Source organism: Sander vitreus, chromosome 8, assembly GCF_031162955.1.
Source record: "Sander vitreus isolate 19-12246 chromosome 8, sanVit1, whole genome shotgun sequence".
Classification (NCBI taxonomy): Eukaryota; Metazoa; Chordata; class Actinopteri; order Perciformes; family Percidae; genus Sander; species Sander vitreus.
The window spans coordinates 17,599,581-17,621,697 of NC_135862.1; the positions used below are offsets into that span (position 1 = coordinate 17,599,581).

Here is a 22,117-nt window from a genome sequence, read left to right on the forward strand (position 1 = left end):
GGAGGAGGACTTGGCTCAGAAGTGAGATCAGAGTGGAGGTTTACTGCGAGAGGAGCATGGATACCTTACTTCCCTAAGCTCCTTCTATAATGGGGTCTCTGGCTCTGGGCCAGATCGTCCTAACTTATCTACAACTCAACTATTAACCAGATCAGTTTCATCTCTTTTGATACTCATACTGTGAAGCACATCTGCAGTGTTGTAAATCTGCAAATACAGTGGTCATAACTGATCAAAACGACATTCATTAAAATATAAGGACTAATTGGTCCTCTCCTTGTTCACTTAATATTCATGTGGCTAAAGAACATACTGTTTAAAACCTCTGGGCTGCAGACCGTACTGGACCTCAGGAACATTTGCAACCAAGCTGTGAGGAAACAGAATGCTGTGGCAAAAAGAAAAAGCTAAATAATAATTGTATAACTTCATGAGCCATTATATTTTTGTGGTAATTACCTTGAACTTGGCACAATCTGCCTGTATTATTTTTGCTCATCACTCTCTTTTGCAACCTCAGCAGCAATCTACTCAAGTAGGTATGCAAGGTAACCAGTCCATCATAACCACCATTCAGCAGTACATTAAATCTTTGGGAGGCCACTGTGTGAGTGATGCTGATACGTCTCATCTGTATTTTTTTCTTTTAGCAACTAACCACAATGTTTTCTTTTCTATCTGGTCTCAAGGCTTATTTGTGTTACTACTGTGTCTGCAACAAAGTTGTCAATATGAAAACCCCTGGTGTACAATACAACCAACAAGTACTGTTGCAATTATCGGGCACTGTGCAAGCCTAGAATCCAAACTCACAGCGAGTCCTGAGTGAGTCGATCAGCGCAAGCATCTTCTCATGTTTGAGAAGGTATTAGCTTGCTTTGTTAATCTGTGGGCGGGCCAGCTTCTCCTCTATTTTCCCATCAGCTGTTCACCAAACGGAAAATGCCCTGCCAGCTGCCCGACAGGAATCACTGTGGTCTGTAACCATGGAGACAGCCTCACGATGGCGCACATCATTCACTGACTCCCACTAATAAAACTCTAGTTTATTAGAATGTGGAAATGTCTAGTGTGGCTTTTTGACATGCTAACATAAACAGAGAGGGAAATAATTTAAAGTGGCACTGACACATGGGTGGAGGTTTGGGTAGGCTGAGGTGAACGGCGTGGATCTAACGACTGGCTTAGTGGGTTAAATCAGCACTTGTGTATTGTTGTAGAGCAGCAGCACCATTAAAAGTAACAGGCAAATATAAAAGTGCATATTTGCAGAAGCATTACGTATAAAGATGACATTGGTTTATAAGTTTATAAGTTTATAAAAGCAGTTTTTTTGTATTTACAAGACACATCTGATAAAATATAAATATGACTGATAAAACATGCTTCAACTGTCAGCTGGCATGCTGTAGCAATGAAGTGACTCACCCTGTTGATTCTTCTAGTTATTTCTGTGCCTGTGTGCAGCCCTTTAAAATTGAAGTCACACACTGAAAGTGGCAGCCTGTTTACCGATTCCCTCCTAACACTCTTCAAGTTTGTTATCAGAATGTGTTTCTAACCCCCTCAACCGCTTTGCTCAAGAGCAGCATGTTGTCTCTCTTCTCTGCAATATGCTTCCAATTATGAATCTTGTGAATATGGGGGCGGTGAAGCATCCTTCTGATTTATTGTGCACTCAAGACCAGCCTTGTTCAGTGCATTTGCACATGAAGCCCTCCTGCTGCAGAGCTCAAAGGTCAGACATACACAACAGTTGACCTCTCGCGGACTCATGTGCAACGGGTCGCTCTGGACCTGATTGACAGGCATATGACGGCTCAACAGCGAAGGCCACAGGGTGAGAAAATGTGGCGTGCAATGAGGAGCTAAGCGCTGCATTAGCCTCCAGCTGTGAGGAAACTTTGTAACACAGAAACACAGGGGGAACAGAGAAAGTGAAAAAAAAAACTAAGAGATAACTAATGAGGAAAAATGAAGTGGCCTCATACAGTCACTATCACTCGGCTGACGGCTGGCCGCAAACCATTTCTCTTCTCCTTTGTAACCATAGAGCACTTTGTGGTCTTCTCACATGGAATAGCTTGGGCTAGCTATTTGTAGTCATTATCTAAAACCAAGTCCTGTGGACCAAAAACACATGCTCCACAAGTGAGTCACAGAGCACAAGAGATCTCTCAAGACAGTTGTGATGCTCGGCCTGAGAAACGTCCCATCCCTACAGACTCATCTCCTGGCCTTTCCAGCTCACTTCCTGTTTCATGCAGGATCATGGGCACCACACTGTGCGTCACAAAGGCTGCCCTGTTGAGTCTGAGGCCACTGGTTCTGTGGGACAATTCAGTCATTCTATACCACTACAGCAAGGCTGTTAATGTGGGCTGCAGCATTATTTGGTTTACTGTGTATTTTTTTTATATTCTCACATTTTCACAATGGGTTTTGTGGTCACATCGCAGCAGATGTGAATCATCTGCCCCTGGTATGGTTTGTGTTGAACCGTCCTCAGGGGCTTCTCCGGGCCCTTCCAACTCCCCACCGGACCTAACACCTTTCACACTGTATAAACACAACACAAAAGGAGAAACGTAAGTTTTATGTTAGAGGGTGGGTTATTACATGCAGGAAAAAGGACTCTCTAATTCCTCTGGGAGTCTAACCACTCATAAATCATCAAGCAATGAAAGTTTCCTCTCCAAACAGGGGGCTAAAACAAACTGAACGTGGAGCCCCTCAGCCCCATCCCTCACTCTCTTCTCCCTTCTTGCTGGTAGGAATTTTTATGAGGAAAGAAGAGATGTAGTGGTGCAAGACTACACTAGAGCAAAGAGGTAAATACTACAACATCAATCTTCTGCAGTGACCCCAAACTACAAAAAAACTAAACATTATTTTAAGGGCTTTTACAAAAGTTCCTCAAATGGCAGTAGGAAGACTACAAATCCTACCCATGTAACTGGTAATGTGATGACAATAAAGGAACGTTCTTGACTGTTTCTGCTCTTCCGCTAAGATTTGTTACTATGGTGGGGATCTGAAAGCTTTTGCAAGGCTGTGGCTGGTGGCCACAATTAAGATGGAAAATGCTGACATAATCAGACTCTCTGAGATCAGTTTTACCACAAACTGTCAATTCATGTAAACAAATTCAGAGCAGAATAAATCCTTTATTTTGGTATTCTTTGGTAAAATGACAGCAGCCTTTAATGTGTATGATATAACAAACAGAAGAAAACAGTGACAGTTTGTCAACACACTGGGTGAAGCAAGGATTATTACAAAATATCTGTTACAGTATGCACCTGCAATGATGCCACAAGGAGGGTTGCACACCTCAGGCTTGTGTTAATACCACTTGTATGTGATATGACTGGAGTATGCTGGACAGAGAAAATCAACAGAATCAGGAGCTGCTCATGCTGACCACCAGTAACACTTAGCAGCTGTTAAATAATCCTGATCCTGACCTGAACCAGTGCAGACACTTCAAATGGGAGGTAAGAGATGGTGGGGTGGGGGTGCTCTGACACCGACTGCTACTGGTGCTTACTTTCTGATCAGCAGGTCAAACACAAAATGTGCCTAAAATACCAAAGCCACACTGTTTTAATGTGAGGGTCTGGCCTTATAGTCATGTCAAATTTGCTTCAGTCAACACTTGGAGTTTGTAGGATTAAAATTTCCAACCTCTTGAGATTGAAGCTAATGTTTACAGAGGCAGTGAAAGGGCACCATGGAACAAACGCATACAGATGGTGTTAAATCATATTTGTGTGTAGCAAATAGCAACATTCATTTCTCATTTTAACCTGTGAAAATGATGACGGCACTTGAGTTTTTAATACTAAAAAAAAATCTATACATATTTGTAACTACCTACATATTAAATAGTGAATGAATACTTGCTAAAATCCTCATGTAGATGTCAAAAAACAGTCTATATACAAAGGCCCCTTCTTGTTGAAGCTTAGAATAAAATATACATTTACAAGCAGTTGATTGTTGTAGTAGGAATACTATCGCCCCCATGTGGTGAATTATAGGATTGTGAGCTACTGAACAGTGCAAACTGGGCTGAATTCATCGTTTAACATTTTATAGACATCTGGGGGAGGTACACTGTACGATAAGCGTAACATTTATTTGTAATAAGTAAGAACATCAGGGGTGTTTTCCATCCTTGATGAGCAGATAATAGATATAATCTTAAAGTGAAATACTAATAAATACGAGCCAAACTGAAGACACTGATAAAAGTTATTGTACGTTTTGGAAAAGTTGAAAACAATATATAGTTTTGTGCGATGCTGTACAGGCTTTTGAATTTATGATTCAGTTTGGTTTCGATTTACTTAACACCACCACTGGTTACTGTTTTGTGGCCATTATTGATTGCCCTCAGCGTATATGGCACAGGAAACAGAGCTGCAAATTTCTCTTTTTATTTGAGGTGACTGTAATGAGCTCCAGTATATGGTAATGATGCAGAGAAACTAAAAGAAGTCAGCTGGCCGTTGTTCGGTTTACTTTGAGCTTAACAAGTATTCATACATTAGCAAAAGTGTGTTTCTTAATAAGCCTGTTAGGAAAATTGTAATCACATGTTCTGTTGTGTAGAAAACTTTAGTCAGTTTTATATTTACTATTATAAAACAACAAACATATGAATAAGATCCCAGAGAAACACAATGTAATGAACGCACAATATTGACGAGTCTGCTTTGAAAGTACAGTTAATTGTTATATTGTGTTAAAGGAAGTGCAGTGAGTAAAATTATTGAATTTAATTAAGTTTGCAAAACATGCACTGCCATATAATACAAAACATTATAAAAAGAAACACTGGATATCTCTGCATTTTATTTAACAGAATATTAACTGTGTTTATAGTCATGTAAAGTCATACTAGATAAATAAGTTACTTAAGTCTGATCTTAAATGCAAATCATATTGTTTTCAGGGGTTGTTAGAGAAAGTACAAGAGACATTTGTCCATCATATTTTCATTCACACTCAGAAGCTACAGTCTGGATCAAAACAAGTTTAGGTTCTTTAGAAAAAAGGTAGAAAGAATAATAGCTCCCTGATATGTACAACCTATGACAGTTAAAAAAATAAATAAAGATTAATTATTAATAAGCCTAAAATGTTAATATCATTTTAGGCTTAATATATATATATCAGTGTTTCTATTCAGCAGTCACCTGCTGGCAAAAAAGCTAACATGTGGGTTGTGAACAATGTTGCGGATGAAACAATTATTGGAAAGACATATTCCAGATCCCAGTTACCTTTTCTTCTGCTATTCTTTCACTCATCAGTGCTGAGCAGCTTTAGCTATCTCTGCTGTTTTTTAGTTTGAAAAGAGTCCCAATTTACCCAGAATGCATAACAAACAAGTCCTATTTAGAGGATAGCCGAATTAGACAGCTTTTTGCAAATGCAACTCAATGTGTGCCATTGAGAAACCAACCGGGAACTGAATAAAATTGAACATGGAACGAACACCTACAGACAGATGAGTAAAACAAGCTCCAAAAGAATAGTGCGAGGGAGGTGAGGAAAAACATGGCAAAAATCTCCCAGCAGCCAGGACAAATGATGGAGGGCAACCAGGAAAGAGTGAATGAGTACCACCTGTTTTGCAGTCAAGCTATGTCCCCCCCACCCCCCCTCAAGCTCAGCGGGCCGGCCTTCACTCTCACTAGTTCACTGTTAAATTCCAGCTACTTTACACACACAAAACTGTAGGTTTGGGTCACCCAAGTGAGAGGAGAGCTGGGGAGCAGTAAACCTTGCTTAGTCCCTGAGAGCATTTAGCAGTCAGGTTCTCCAGCACATCTTCAACTCTTCAACATCTTTCACCTGATGACGGTGCTCTTTGTCAAATAATGGATGCCCTAATGTCTACAGGCCAGTGAAAGTGATGTGGTATAGAGCAGAAAATCCCCACTAATGAAAAGCCGAAACCTGTGAAAATATGACAATTTCTGAGTTTTATTATTGACTAGCTAAGGCTAGCTCACTATATCTGATAGGTCTATAGGAATCATACAAGTGTTCATGGCTGCTTGTAGTTGCTGTGAGATTATGCATATTTGTGTATCTCAATGAGGCTCAATCTGTCAATATTTAGTTTAGTATTTCATGATTTATTATATTTAGTATTTAGTTTTTCCATACTTGTTAGTCAAGATAAGCAAATAGCTTTCACTGGTTATTTATCAATTGCTTCATGAATTAAATCATGACTTAAGTGTGAACTATGGAGTTGACTGAGCTCTCTTAACAGTAGACAGCAATTTCTAGCAAAAACGCTCATTCTAAGCAACCAACTAGCTAAGCAACTGTTGACCAGCTAGCCCCATCGTGACCTCAGTGCTCTGTTCATTACATTCATAGACTGTTAACATATAAATTACGTATACTGTATATGGTTACATTCGAATTCAGACGTTACGTAGTGATGAGTTCACACACAGCCAGGGCCGCTGAATGCCTAACAAGCTAACGTTAACCAAGACAAACCAAAACAGAGCTAGATGTAGAGTGAGTGAACATTGCACTTACATTCATCCGGTGGCCAGAAACATGACTCCAGATGAATATTTATGTTGTGCTCCGTGTGCACTGAATGTGAATATAACATAAGCACGTGCACACTAAGATGTTTACACTTGGGGTGACGACTGCAGCATCCATTTTGTTTTGACATTTTTCTGCCTCCTAGTGGCCAAAGATCAATCAGCTTTAAATGAATATGTGGATTTCGGATTTGTTCACCCGTGCTGGTTGCACATGTGGAGTTAAGCCAGAATAAGTTTTGCACTTTTAGCTGCACAAAAATAAAGACGTAATTTTAAGCAAATTCGCCATTTTGTCCCCAGGCTATTTCGGAGCCAAGAGCATTGCAGCAATCAGTCACACCTGCTGGCACCTGATTAGAGCCAGTGCTGACAAATAAAAAACAACTGTTGAGGGAAGAGTTGTTAGACCACAGAGTCTAGACTCTATGTATTTACTTTTCCTCCCTATAGTGTTTTTCTCACTTGTCAAAATGTCTGTGAACATTTCAGAAGGCACAAGTAGGCCTACCTGTTGTAGTGAACAAAGTCGGACCTGGAGCTCAGTGTCAAATATGTTTTTTCAGTTTAGAGAGTGTTAGGCTACTAATACCATTAGTGCAACTTAAGCTCTAAAAGGTTTGTAGGCTAACCAACAATCGATGATGTCTATAGTCTTATTTATTTGTTAGATCTAGTGAAAGTGTGTCTTTTGTGAAACCACTCCATGTTTAGAACAATAGGGGGCATATTTTCTTTGCAAACTGTTACTGCATCATATTATGTTCTGGTATATCCACACAGGATGTAGCCTACCTTATTCATTTTTACTGTAGGCCTATGTTCACACATCATAGATTTTTCTTGCAGGAAAAAAAATATCAATACCTTAATGCATTTGAGGTCAAATTGAGTTCAATATCACAATAACACCAAGAGCCATTTGTGGACCATAACCACATTTTAACATGCTTTGGCTTATATGTCAGATATCAAAAAGGTGCAGAAGAGATTAATTATGTGTTATTAAAGGACACCAATCACCAATGCCACAAGGCTGCAGTGTAAAACTGTCTATTCTGACAAATATCTTTTATCTAGAAAATTGATCTTTTCATATAGCCTGAAAAACATCTTAAAGCTGTTTTTTGAAGAAGAAAAAATAGCATGGCTTTTGTCTCTAATAATAAAATAAAATCAGGCTGAAAAAACATTAATTCTTGCAAAAACCTTTTTTTGTGAATGAATTGTGCAATCATAAGAACAAAACAAAACCATAACACAAGTCATTTAGAATGCCATTTATGTCATTGACTTTTCAAGAATCTAATACAAATGCATACACAAACATTTCACCACCTAAAACCACATTCTAACCACTACTGCAATAAACATCACCATACAAATAGAAAAAAAAATCAGAGGTTGGCTTTAAAGCTTGGGAGGGATCATGAAGAGCCACACGCGCACATGCGCACAAACTAGTTCATACACATTCAAAAACAGCGTCCAGTACACACACACACACACACACACACACACACACACACACACACACACACACACACACACACACACACACACACACACACACACAGCTTATATAATACAGCAGAAGAGAAAAAAAAGGCGTACAGAGGGAGGAAGTGTTACAGTATACAGTATGAGCAGGAAAAAGATAACAGCCAAAGTGTATATAAAACACTTCTTTTTTTTTCTTTTTTTTTTTTTACAGTTAAGCCAACTTTACTTAATATAAATAGTCTTCATCCAAAAGTCAGTGCAGTGCCTTCTGCTCAGGCTTCACCTGGTCCTCATGCCTGGTCCACTTTCACCAGTCTGTGCTAGACTTGGTCCAAAAATTACTGTTTCCACTTTACACACAATTCTTTTTACATCAGTTTTGTCGCTGATCTGCCACTTTCTCTATGGTTTATGTGTGTGTGTTTATTTAATGTATCACTGACTCAAGATCAATGCTTGTGCATGTGTGCGTGCGTGTGCGTGTGTGTGTGTGTGTGTGTGTGTGTGTGTGTGTGTGTGTGTGTGTGTGTGCACGTGTTGCTTTTTTGCCACCCAGTACCTCAAAAGTCCAGCTGTGAAGTACAAGAGTTTAAGAGTTTGTTTTTCTACCAATTAGCCAATAGAAAAAGAGATCAACAAATTTACAGGTGTCCATTTTGTTCTTTTCTTCTAAATTCCCTTTTTTCTCAAAAGAAGTTCACAGATGGAGCAGCTCTATTGGATTCCCCTAAAGAGACACATTGCAAATACCATGGCAAAGAGCTGAGGAAAGGAAGAAAAAAAGAAATGATTAGCACACGGAAAAAACACATAGAATATATACAATTTTTACAGAATTATGACAAGCATGTGGAACCTGAACAGCAGTGTATTAGTGTATTACTACTACTCTGGATTGCCATTTTATTTACAATTGGTTACACCCATTTCTCAATATGAACTTCCTTCTTTACACAACAGTCAATGTGGACTAAACTGAATACATTTTCATTGCTTTGACACAAAATGCATTCAATGACCACATTTCTTTGTTTTCCCACTCAAACTCAACCACCACCAAAACACTGTATCTCTCTATTTTACTAAGTACTGTAAATTAGACTGCAGCATCTACACTGACACAAACATGAACCACTAATTGGGCCAATTACTGAGGTGCCATTCAATTTATTATAATGAAATCTTGGTTAATGCACAGTTATACAACATTCAAAAATAAATAAATAAAAGCTACTTTAAAGGAAGTAGTGATACATATTGTAATGCTATTGGTTGTTACTGTTGGTATAGGTCATTGCATTGTGAGTCACAGTGTTTTGGCTTCATCAGTGCATTGTGGTTGTGAGATTAACTGTTGTGTTGAGCTGCATGTTGGTAAAGAGAACAGTGTCAAGAAAAAGTGAACTCAGTACAGACTGAGACGTGCGTGTAACCATTTGTAAAGTCTAATCTATGTTCCTGTAGCACCAAGTCCCACCACTAGATGGAGATCTTGCCATACAAAGAGTTTTCAAATACACATTCAGACAAATATCCTCAGCTTAATGCAGAATTTAATATTCACATTACTGGAGAGACAAATAAAGTGCTGCTTATGTGATGATTTCACAAAGATGAAAAACCTTCATACCTCAATGGTCAGCACCACAATGGCCAGCGCTCCAGCCACATAGATGTACAGTTCAAAGTAGTCAACTACTGCAGAGTAACAGCCCTGTAGACACACAAAGACATGATGCTCAGCAGAGAATCAATTGGCTATAAACTTGCAGAATTACAGAGACAATTAAAGTAACATCACAGCTTCAATCGAGTGAGGCTCTGAACAAAGGCCTAGTTGAATGAGTGGAAAGCAGGGCCTCCAGCCTCACTGCCTTTTAATGAGGGCTCTTTGTGTGAATGAACAGAGAGAGACACACATTGTGGACATCTCACATTGTTCTAGTGGTTTGAAAAATAACAGGTGGAGGGTGTGGTGAAAACCTTTTCCTATCAGCTTTCACTGTAATTACATTTCACTACATGTGTGCAACTGTGAAGCAGACCTAATTTTCACATATTCATACACTATTATACTCTATTTTTGCACACATGTGTACTCCACAAAAATCCCAATTTACCAATGTATGCACACACACACGCACGCACGCACACACACACACACACACACACACACACACACACACACACACACACACACACACACACACACACACACACACTCGTCAGATGCATACATATACTGGTGTCTCCACACACATAGAAAGATGGCCTCCCATGACACCCAAAAGTACTAATCAGCCATGGAGGAGTCAGAATGTCCCTGGATGTCACCCCTCAGCTGTCTCCTGTTCTAATTAGCTCTGGAGGTGGTTTGGAAGGAGGGAGAAAGAGAGAGGGCAAGGGAGAGAGAGGATGTCGTGGTAAATGTCAGAAGTTACCTTGTTATTGCGGAACATCATATTGCCTGTTAAGCACTGCTCCTGGCCGATATAGGCCAACTCCCCGGTCTGACTGGCACGCTGGCAGCAGGCTTCTGGCACCATATGATTTTGGTTGATCAGCCGGAACCGGCTGTCCTTAAAGTCCTCTGGGCTGTTCACTCCACAGCAGTCAAACTGGTGGGAGGAGAGGAGAGAATAGGAGAAGAAAGCCTTATTTCTGAGTGCCTATTTGTGCACTGGCCTGTGGTCCACTATGCGAGCACCAATCCAGCATGAATATTGACCTAAATGTCTAGGATTTTATCTATAAAATATAGCCCCCTGATTCCAGGCTGCAAACCTTCCTGTCTCCACAGACTGTTGGTGAAAGTAATGACTTGGTAAAAGCTACAGTATCTAAGCTCTTTGCCATGTGTGCTGTGGCCTTACTGTAGTCATGATAGCATTCCACGTGGAGGTGAAGACATCAGTGTTGTTGTAGCCCTGATAGTGTCTCTTTAGCTCCTTGGTGAAGTACTCTCTGGTCAGCTAAAAAAAAGTAGCCAGTGAGACAAAAGGTTAGTGTCACCACATGGATGATATCAGTTTCCATCACATCAAAAAATATCACTGGACACCAGTGCGCCGATGAGGGAAATACTGAGGCAACTTACATGTTCCCGAAATATGAAGGCCAGGATGGCAGCAGCCAGCTCTGCTAAGAAGATGAGGAGGATGAGCATGAAGAACTGCAATAAGACAAAAGAAATATGAGCGAGTGAGAGAGAGAGTAGAAGAAGGTGGATGAGTGGCAGAAAAAGTGCCTGTCAGTCAGTTAAAAATCACATTCTGGCTGTGCCTGCTTCACTCAGCATTAACTATGCATGAGGCTTGAGGCACTAAGGCAAATAAAAGAGCATTTTGCTCTTTTGGCTTTTGGTTTCAAGCATGACAGTCTGACAGAAAAAAATCAACACATATGTACACAAACAAGATCAGTAACAGAACAACATTTTAAATTTGTCAGCAAACTCACAAAGAGGAGCAGACACTTGTTTTCGCGGATGGCTCCACAGCAGCCAAGGAAGCCCAAAAGGAAGAGCATGCCTCCCATGCCCAGGATGATGTAGACACCAGTGAATAGCAGGGGGTTGGCTGCTACAATTTCCCTGAATCCTGTGGGGTCCACCAGTACCCACACTCCCACTCCCAGGAGGAAAGAGCCCCCCAGCTGATGAAGGGAAAGGAAAGAAGACGCTAGTTTGACAAAACAGAAATTGTCTGTATTTTAAAAATGAATAGGAACTCAGAGGATAGCTTGGTATCACCAGTAGCACACAAAACATTCAACAAGATGTCATAATAGAAAATAGTTTCGTACTTTTTTGACAGGTTGGAGTGAGAGTTGAGGACAGATAAAAGGCTGGGTATCTACAGAGCATAAAAGGTTGGGTATCTACAGAGCCATAATGCCTTTGTGGGGGGTGGGTGGAGATATATATCCTGCTTCAACTAACCCCCTAACCTGCTAAAGAAATGCACAGCACTGCAGCCTCCATCCTCTCCCATTCTCCCTTTCACTAAAACCCTATCTGCAGCCACCGTGGGGTGACTCATGTGATTAAGAAAAGAAGGTATTGAGGTAGGGGGTGGAAGAGATCTGAGCCTTACACACGTCTACCATAATCCCCTTTTTCCTGTCATAGGGAGAGACCTGGGCTTCTGCAAATGAACGGCTCTTCATGTCTGAGGCAGAGGTTATGGTATGAGGAGAGGAGGTAGCCATTTTGAAAGCTCATTGGGCTTGAAAAATGCTGTTGTGTTACATGCTTGTGAAATGGTCATAGAGAGAGAGAGAGAAACAAAAAGATGTCAGTGAAAAACAGTGTTGTTTTTTTATTGAGTGATTCGAACAGTCAAGTTCATTCTTTGCTCTGTTGGTTGCATTATTACCCCGGCCTTGAACAACCGCATCTCAGTAGAGTCTCTAAATGGTTTGGTTGTGCTTAATAAAGCAGAAAAAGAGACAAACCTTTCTTACTCAGTCCCCCTCCCCTCCCTTTACAGGCTCAGACTAACAGGATTACCCTTGATTGTCTGATCAAGACTGATAAACTCAGGTGCCAGTCACAAACTCTTCATGGCACAGTGTGCCTCAGATGTGTGTCCGCACGCTGAAATCTAATCAAAAGAGAATTTGATAGAATCAAGATTGCCTCCATCTAATGAAATGCAAATGTGGCTCCATTAGTCAGGTGGGCAGGGGGCAGCCAGAAGCCCATCTCAAATCATTAGATTGACACTAACTTCAGAGATTAAGGGTCTTTGAGAAAGAGATGAAAAAATACTTACAAAGATGAGGAAATTGAAGACAAACATGAGGTACTTGATGCAGCTTAGACAGTCCCCCTCCATGGTTGTCCCCCGTGCTGAAGCCTCTCCCTGCCCCTGAAAAAAAACATCAACATAAAAAATAAACATTAAAACGTGCCATTTAATGAATCCTCTAAAATGCTCACAGTATTCCCGTTCTCCTGCACTCTGGATAGGCATTTAGATGAATCTGCCAAGAAAATAATACTCTGCTCACATTTTTAATGTGTTCTGCCACTCAAACACACAATACACACTTACAGGCCTGTCAGTTCATTTGGTCCAATTTCAGCTGAAAATCCTTGTACTATCCCCTCAGGTGCACGGTACCTCGGTAGTCTCTCAGCAATCCCTAAGTAAGTACAAGTTGGGGCTACACAATGTCATCCCAACCTAACACAACTCATCTCACCACACACTGTGACAACTTATGTCATTTTAAAACACGCTTTCACAGTCAGGTTGCCTGATTCCGTATCAGCACTTCCAATCTCTGGACAGATGGGGTCCCTAGGTTCAGTGTGACTCCAGAGGCTGTCTATCTCAGAACATTTTAAGGATATGAATTCTGACTGGGGCTCCATGTGTATTAACCGACAACGTATGGCCTTTACCATGGAGCTTCTTCTACTTAATGTAATGAGAGGCAGGATCCCTGTGCTCCCATCAGCCAAACCCTCTATCTGACATAAACACACTTTCCCTGATGAGGGCCCGTCCCGGAGGCACTCCTGGTTAATGAACAACACCTCTCCTGCATTAGGAGACAACATGGGTGCCTCAGTATCAATGACCCTCTATACCTATATATATCTGATGGACCACGAAGCCTTCATTAAAGCCTGTGTTTAACCTACCAAGCTAGAAATTAAGATTTTCCCCTCAGGGACGGTAGGAATTGTCTAAGGAATCATCTCCACATAATCTGCAAAAGCTGAAGTAGAAAGAATCTGTGGGGCAGTTATAATTGCAGTCTCAGTAAAAGAAGAAAATTAATTATTTAGCAGAAATGAACTGGCACTCTTTGCTTTGTAGTTGTGATTATTAATTTTCCCTCCCATAGTGATAGCCAGGATTGAGGCTGAGTTATAAGCAGATTAAAAAGCAACTTACAAGAGGAATTGTAAATAGGTTTACACAACTGGGGCAGCAAGACACCTCTAATTGAAAACAAAAAAGTTGCAAAAAAATGCCTCCTTTGCACTTCTTTTGTCTATACTTTGTAGTTTGCTTTTCAATGCCTGATGTGCTGTGAAATGACTCCTCTGGGTGATCTCTCTGCTTCTCTGAGGCAGCGGTGAAGCTTGGGTTATGATCGATGCCAGCTTTGATTCCTGTCCATCTTTGAAAGGGTTCTGCTGTCGCTCAAAAGGAATTCAGCCTTGACCCTTTCACCTCTTCCAACACAGAAATTCACATTTCCAGGTGAAATAAACCATAATATCCCCCAAGCCACTGTCTTTAACAATAACTGCTCAATTGCTTGCTGCAAATTATTATTTCACACAGAAGTATGGCAATTGTGCGAATGAGAAAGTCATGACCCATATCTTTTTTTGTCTGATTTTCTTTTATTGTGGTGTGATTGCACTGGTTTGTTTTTCCTCCTGCTTCTAATTTGTGCAATGAGCTACCCAGTAAGATTTTTTGTCTCATTGTTAGCTTATGTAAATTGCAGTGACAATAAAATTGAACAATACTAAAGATGTGGAGGCAGTTTTTGTCTGCTGTGGGAGTGAGCTAACCTAGAATGAGAACATTTCCTCCACTCACCAGCCTGAGGGCTTATTATTTTTTTCCTCTCCTTTCTTCCCCAGACTCAGGGAAATTGATTTAGAGCTATGGTTTAACACCTCCTCTAAATCATAATGATATGCTTAGGTATTGATCACCCCCCTAGTGGTACTCTGAGAGCAACCAATAGTCTTATTGCCGAGATGGGTTTTAATTACCCCCCCTTCCCCCCCCCTTACTAAGCCCCACTGAAAGGCCTAATGAGGGCACAGGAGGTCTTAATTGAGATTTGCATACATTACAGTCTCACCGAGAAAAAAAAGCATTAGAAAAGGCCCTTTTCTCATCCCTCCACTGTTAGTCCTGGCCCCCTATGAAGAGTGCAAACTGTATTTATTGGAGCAGGGGATGAAGAGGCAGGATGAGGAGGGGGAGGAATGGGAGAAAAGGGTCGGATGGAAAAACTCTCAGGGCTCAGCTCACATCTCATTTGCCAAACAAAATGTCTGATTTCTCTTCCAGCTTCACCCTTTTGCTCTTCGCTCCCATTTCAGGGTCAAACCAACTGTCAGATCTGGAGCCAATTTTCTTTTCTGCATTAAAATGCATTGGATGCTTAAGAATGAAGTGGACTATGTGGACCTAGCCAAGCTCCAAATAACAAGCCTATGGTGCAAACCAGCAAAGTATAAATCAAACTGCCACAGAGACCCTGGAGAAAGTGCAGAGCAAACAAACTGGTATATTCCCATGACTCCCATGGGATCGCAGGTCCTCATCGATCAGCCAGCTGTAGTGATCAGACCACTAAGTCTCTCGGAATATTCTGCAGAGTACATTATGTAGACAAGAGAAAACATGGTTCACACCCCAGGAGCTGCAGCCTTACAACAACATCGACAAATTACTACGAGATTAAAGGCAGATCCTCCTCAGGTGTGCTGCTTTGCTAAGCAAGCATTGTGTCAAGATAAGAGGTGGTGTGGCAATGTGTTTCTATAGCAAAAAACACCCATTATAAACATACATGAGGTAAGGAAGGAATACTGCACTTATATATTTGCAGACAATGTGTTTGTTAGCTGGAAATACTGTATGCATGTCCTCAATCTGACAATCTAAGTGGCAGTCTTTGCCCTGAGGTATCCAGTAAATGCCAACTCCATCTACGTCTACAGCGTCTCCTGTTACCGACATCACGAAATGCCACATGGCACTAAGATCCTATTGTTTACTCTTTTGGCAAAGACCAATCCACAGACAGCTTGGGCTGTGGAGCCAGGCATGGTTGAGTTTGATAGTGAATTAATGAGAAGTGATCCTAAATCAACTTCACAGTACCGACTGAAGTCAGAGCTCTGTAATGAGGACAAACCCATCTGACCTACATTCTTCTCAGTATGAAGGGAGGGAATTCTGACACATTGCTACAAGCCTGTTTTTATTTAACTCGGAAAACCAGATATGTTTGACCGGCATTTACACTATCAAACATTAACTTCATGTGGTTAAAAGATAAGGAAGACATAGACTGCATTTAGAGCGCTCCATAAATAAATAGTACACCCTTGGGTGGTTCTCCTTGAAGTTGACACTTTCGGCACAATTAATGAAGTGAGTCCATATTCCCCTGTTTCACTGGCCACCACCCCGGACAAATGGATCAGCACAACAAGGACACTGTGTCTGCTCCTCACCCCCCCACCATAACCAGCCAGTTCACTTCATCTTGAGCGTGCGTCTGCATAACAAATAATCATTAATACTGAAACCCTGTTGAGACTATAAGGGTGGGAGCTTAACCCCTTTAAATGTCATTGACCCTTTAAATGATCACCTGCAGTTGAACCCTGGGGACGGCACATTTCGTCCTCTGGCTCCCTGATGCAGCTGGAGCAGGTGCGTTTTTCCATCTACTGTATGCCACTCTAAAGCTCTCTCGCTAATACCCTCTGACAATGGCACTAAGGGACGACACACATGCCACATCAGCCTTTATCTCAATTAAAAACCCATTTTCATATCTTTCCATGACTTCCTAAATCAGCCGCAGCAAGTAAACACCCCAAAATCCGAATAAAGACAGACTCCTCTGGCAGTGAGCAGGGCTCCCCTGAGGTGCATCATGTCCCTTAATGAACCTCCAATTAGGAGAGAATGAGCCCTGGGCTGCGCTGTCACACTGAGGAGCTTTGAAGTGTATTGAATGCTAAGCAGCTATAGCACTATATGCTGCTTTAGAGGGCATGCAGCTTGCAGACAACGGTGAACAACCACAAAGAGAAAGTGTACGAAAGTAGCTCAAAGGCACACAGTGTGTGTGGGTGTAGCTCACACAGAGAGCACAGCATAGATATTCAGCCGGGTTAGGAAGTTGAAGAAACGGCTAGGCTTGTAGCAAAGGTCCTAATGTTGGTAAGATGCTCAGGTGGAGACATACAAATGCTCTAGCCTCAGGCAAGCTTAGCCTAATGAGTTTTCACAGTACATATATAAGAATGTGAGTACATGCGTATGTGTGTGTGTGCGAAAGAGAGAAAGAAAGTGAGTGTGTACATGCAATTTTTCATGTTACTGTTTTCTTAATGCTGTTAATGTTCTAATTGTTACTGTGTTATGCTGTTTTGCTTGTGCTTTGGCAACACTGTACCTACAGTCATGCTAATAAAGCAACCTTGAATTGAATTGAAATTGAATGGTGAACATTATCAGCTTCTGCACATTACGGGCATTGCTAGTTCACCACAAAAAAAGTAGGCAGTCTCTGATGAATTTGCTCTGCCTTGCAAAGCCATTTATCATTTCAGTCCATTGTTGCAATACATGCAGTGAATCTAAAGCAGTTCTTATCTGAGCCTGCGAGTGGCACTCTCCTGACCCATTCAGTTTGGAAATGAGATTGTGTGAAACCCCTGAGGGCAGAAGTCCTCTGACCAGGCAGCTGACACACTCCTGAACAAAAGGCTGATTAACTAGCGAAGACTCCCAAAATGAACACATGCACAGAAACTCACTGACCATGTGTTGTCAACAGCACTGCAGGCCGCATTCTTGACATCCCAGCTGGGCATACATCCAGCTGTTAGTTCAGTACTAACAGTTGCTCATACTCCTACAGAGAAATCGATTCCCAAAGCTCCTTAGATAAGAAATATTGGATGGGGGAAGGGCATTGATAGCTTCTTGGTTAACTAGAGCAGAGGACATGATTGAGATAAGTAGATTTTGGCTTCTATTAAACAGTAGTGTGTGTGTGTGATCCTTGCTCTCTCAAAGCAGGGATTCTCACTTATTTGTGTTGGCACCTCTATCTGGCTGAGTGAAGATAGAAACTGGCTGCGCAGGGCTGGATCAATACCAGGCCCAGGCACATGGTCAATGATGCATTGATCCCCTGAAGTTCCAGCCCTTAGTCTGCTGGTTGTCTGGCAGTAAGGGCATGAGGTAGCAGCACACAATAAACACATAAACACTTCTGCATCTAACTGCCTGGTAGGACTCAGCGCAGGCTTTTCCCAGGGGGTGCTTTGCAGGATGACACATTGCCATTGGGGCTTTCCACAAAAATGAGTTATAACTCAATTAAAAACTAAATGCTCAATAATTACGGTGACAACAAAAGGGGGAATTGTTTCCCTGCGATCCTACTTGTACTTGCCTTCTTTTCTACAAGTTCCCACAATCTTAGTCAAGATCCTCTTATTATGTCAGGGTCATGAGGAGGGCAATACATATCAGTTTGACAAAAAGTTTGCAAAACCAATCAATGATCTCCCCAATTCTACTTTGACCAGTGTTTGACCCACAGGAAAGAGACAATGAAAATGTTTTCCCCCTGGCTTTTTTTATACCTAGACTGTTGAGGTTGTTGTCTTCGCCAAATCTCCATATAAAGAGTTTACATCACAAATGGCCTTGGCAGAAGTAAACAATGGACGATTTAAGGAAAGACAACACCTTCAGCCTCAGGGGACTAAACACAAAAGGAAACTTAGGAGGATAAACATGCACAGAAGCACAAAATACACACAGACTCACACACACAAGTGCTTGTAAGTCACCAAATCCTGACAATGAACAGAAATATGCGCGCTACGATGAAAAAATAATCAGAGTTGTGACTTTCTTATGGCTCAAATACACAATTTTGTGAAATCCTTTGGGGTTGTTTTTAGCACATGTTGGAATCTATCCAGCCCTCCAATAAGGACGCTGGTCTCCAAGGCAACCCGGATATGTGGTGAGAGTGGCCTTTGTCTGCAGAGCAGTGTTTGGCATCTCCACTTAGCACCAGTTCCTGTTAGAAAACAAAGGGGAACAGAGCCGAGCACTTTACGACACAGGGACAGCTTGGCCATTGGTCATTTGTCTAATGAGTGATCACTCACACCCTGTTGCAAGGCCATATGTTAGTTTAAATACAGCTAGTTCACTAGTGTGGATGGCCTAGAAGCTGTTTCATTACTTACTGATGACTCTTTGTAGCACATACACACTAGGGGTGGAATGGTAAATGTATTCGTATTGAACCAAAACGGTATGGGCGTCACGTTTCGGTGCATGAATTTACACGGAGAATACACGGTATAAAAATAAATAAAACTTGCGTGCAAATTAATTAATGTAATGCGGGGTTCTTGAGGGACACCTAATCTGTAGCCCCGTCTTAGCTCTGAAGCTCTGATTGGCGCGCCACCTATGTAGCCGAGCTCCGCCTATGTATGCAGTTATAGTGAGTTAGAGACAACAGCACTAAGGATAGGTATGGCGAATGGTGGCGACCCACAAGAGTTAGAGGACCCGCCGGCCTCTTTAAGATCGCACGTTTGGGAAAACTTTGGTTTCCCAGTCAGTTACAGTAGTACAGGCGAGAGAGTGGTGGATAAGACTGCTGTAGATTAGTGTTACGTTTCTAGCGTCGCTGCTCCGAACCGTAACGTTAGTTGGGACAGATGCCTTGTTTCTTCAGGCTAACTATATTAGCTTTAGCCAGGCAGGGAGCAGCTTTCTGCGGTGAAAAATGAGACGTTGTGATAACGTTACATTAATCAGGTAATTTAGTTTGTCTTTGCAGAGAACAGAGATGCTGTATTTTAATGTAACTCTGTGACTGTGAGACTGTGTGACTATGGAGCAATGCATGCTTGCTTAAAACCTTTATCACAGACCTTAAAAGGATCATTTTGATTTATTACTGGATTTACTATACTGGAGCTTTTAATTGTCTAACTAACACAATCTCACTCAGCAGATGTAGTTTGCCCAGTTGCAAATGTGGATGCTAAAATTTCTATTTCCTTCTGATAAGGTCAACTCTAAGGTAAAAAATGAACATTAATCTCAACTCTTAAGCCAACATGGACAAGAACTGGGAAAATCCAACTGTTGAGGTCGACTGCGTGATCAAAAGTTCAGGAACAGCTATTAGATGGACCTTGTGGTGAGTTTGTTTTGTACTACTGTTTCCAAAAGGTCAAGAATTAACTATCGATCTCAATAAAATACTAAACAATATTTTTTTAATACTAAAATTAAACAGTGTCATCATAATCAGTTCTATACCCATTATGATAACACTTCATTTTTTTAGTATAGTCAGATGATCTAAACCAATTTATTTGGAGGTAAACTTTAAAGTGAGCAAGTATTGGTAAAATCCCTCGTTGCACAGGGAAACTGTACCATGGTAGCTGTACCAGGAAGCTGTTCTGTAAACTATTGGATGTTTAACCCTGACAGTTTGGGTAATAATTTAGAAATTTTGCCCCCAATCAAGTTTGTTAACCTTTGTTTCAAACAGGTATGGTCTCTGTGTTTCTTTCCATCTGACCTTTTTTTCTGCAAAGTTGCTGTGGTCCCACATCTTAGCAACTCATTAGGTGAGGACAATCTAAAACTAAGAAAACAAGACCCAATTTGTAATAAACCAGAATTATCCTTTAAGTCAATTCTTAAAAAGTGAAAAAGAATCTGGTTATAATCTTACATGTCACTTGCATATGTAACACACATCGATTTGTCTGCTTGGCTGCTTTTTGGTTATGTGCTAGGACTGATTACAGCTGATGTGTCTGGGTCTAAACTCCCCTTTAACCTTTCAATCTATACATGTCTGCTGCTCAGCTGTGCCTGGAATACTAATATTACAAATGCCAATGCAAATCAGAGGCTAACAAAGACCAGTGCTGGCCTTCTGTGACGGGTAAAGGACAAAAGCACTTGTCTGCCACTTCGCACGACCCGATTCCGCACCAGCTCTCGGCAGCACTGCGCCTCCTGTTGACTGCAACAATGGCTTTGAGCCTGTGCTGTCAGCATCTTACTGAAAAGAGTCTGTCAACAAGCTCTTTCTGCTGTTTCTGTCGCTGGTTTAACATGTGTCTGCTAGAGTGGAATCACTGCTGGATTTGGTAGAAATCATTCATTACAACACCCCCACATTACAGATGCTGAGAGAAAACTAAGGTCAGAAATGTGTTTCACACTAAAGATAAAAAGTTGTTAAGAGCATGTGTGCTTTATTTATAGATAAAATACTACCATACCATGTGTATCTGCTTGTGCCTCCTCTTTGTTCAGGTGATGCTGATGACTTCTCTCGGTTCTCTCTCCTCTCTTGTTTTCATGGGCTGTTGGACAGAAGCACAATGGAAGAAGCAGAGGTCAGGACTGAGCTAATGAAATTAATAAACTGGCACCGGCCAGAATACAGAAAAGTGGCACATTTGTCTTGGTGTGTGTGCAATTCATTTAAGCAGAATAAGACTAAGCTTAAAAAAAGGACACTTAAAATGACAGAGTTTGCATTTATTATGTATGAAGCACTCGCTTCCAGCAGCGAGCTAATTTAAGACTGCATCAGTGTTTTTTTTGTGTGAATGTTTCACTTCTCAGCTGGAAGCAAAACTAACAAGAAAAGAATACAAATAAAAGGTACTGCCTTTAATAGTAGCAGTCCAGCCCTGTGTTCTGGGCAGGTTAACGTTTAATATCTGCCATGAGGTATTTGAATTTGTGTATCTTCTAACTTAATTATCTTTTATTAGAAGACCCAACTCACCACAGTCTCCTCATCCAGTTTCCGATGTCACCTTGATGGGTATCTGAACTCATGCATTATTCACTGAAAGAATACCTTGCTTTCTTACTTGCTGGCTTGAACTGTCAGTGAACGATACAACTGTGTCTAATGAGCATAAATGCTTTAAACCTTTTCCCTGTTTCTAAACTGCTTTGCCACAAGTGTCTCCCAGCTGAAAATAACGATATAGCAATTAGAGCCAATTAAACTGCTGGTATTCCAGCCTCAATGTGCAAAAATAGTTAGCAGCATGGTTCTGAATGACAATACTTTGGAGCCGGTTTCAAAGCACTGGCACAGACAACCACAGCATCAAATATGGCGAGAGCTGCCTACGGAGGCATAAACAGCATGCAGCTCTTGCCACATTAGATGTTGAAATACAGGCAGGGTATTCTCAGTCTGACAGGGGCTGGGGA

The 22,117-nt window shown here is 41.2% G+C and overlaps 1 protein-coding gene across 1 annotated transcript in view; it reads right to left on the reverse strand.

Annotated features, from left to right (window-relative positions):
- Window positions 1-7,849: 7,849 nt before the first annotated feature.
- Window positions 7,850-22,117, reverse strand: part of tspan18b (tetraspanin 18b) — a 36,981-nt gene continuing 22,713 nt past the window's right edge. Inside the window, exons 2-9 of the mRNA XM_078256090.1 lie at window positions 21,163-21,246; window positions 12,863-12,958; window positions 11,547-11,741; window positions 11,185-11,259; window positions 10,961-11,059; window positions 10,529-10,705; window positions 9,718-9,801; window positions 7,850-8,849 (exon numbers count right to left, since the gene is read on the reverse strand). Of these exons, the coding sequence (XP_078112216.1) occupies window positions 8,802-8,849; window positions 9,718-9,801; window positions 10,529-10,705; window positions 10,961-11,059; window positions 11,185-11,259; window positions 11,547-11,741; window positions 12,863-12,958; window positions 21,163-21,165 (777 nt within the window). The 5' untranslated portion in view covers window positions 21,166-21,246 and the 3' untranslated portion in view covers window positions 7,850-8,801. The remainder of the gene's footprint in view (window positions 8,850-9,717; window positions 9,802-10,528; window positions 10,706-10,960; window positions 11,060-11,184; window positions 11,260-11,546; window positions 11,742-12,862; window positions 12,959-21,162; window positions 21,247-22,117) is intronic.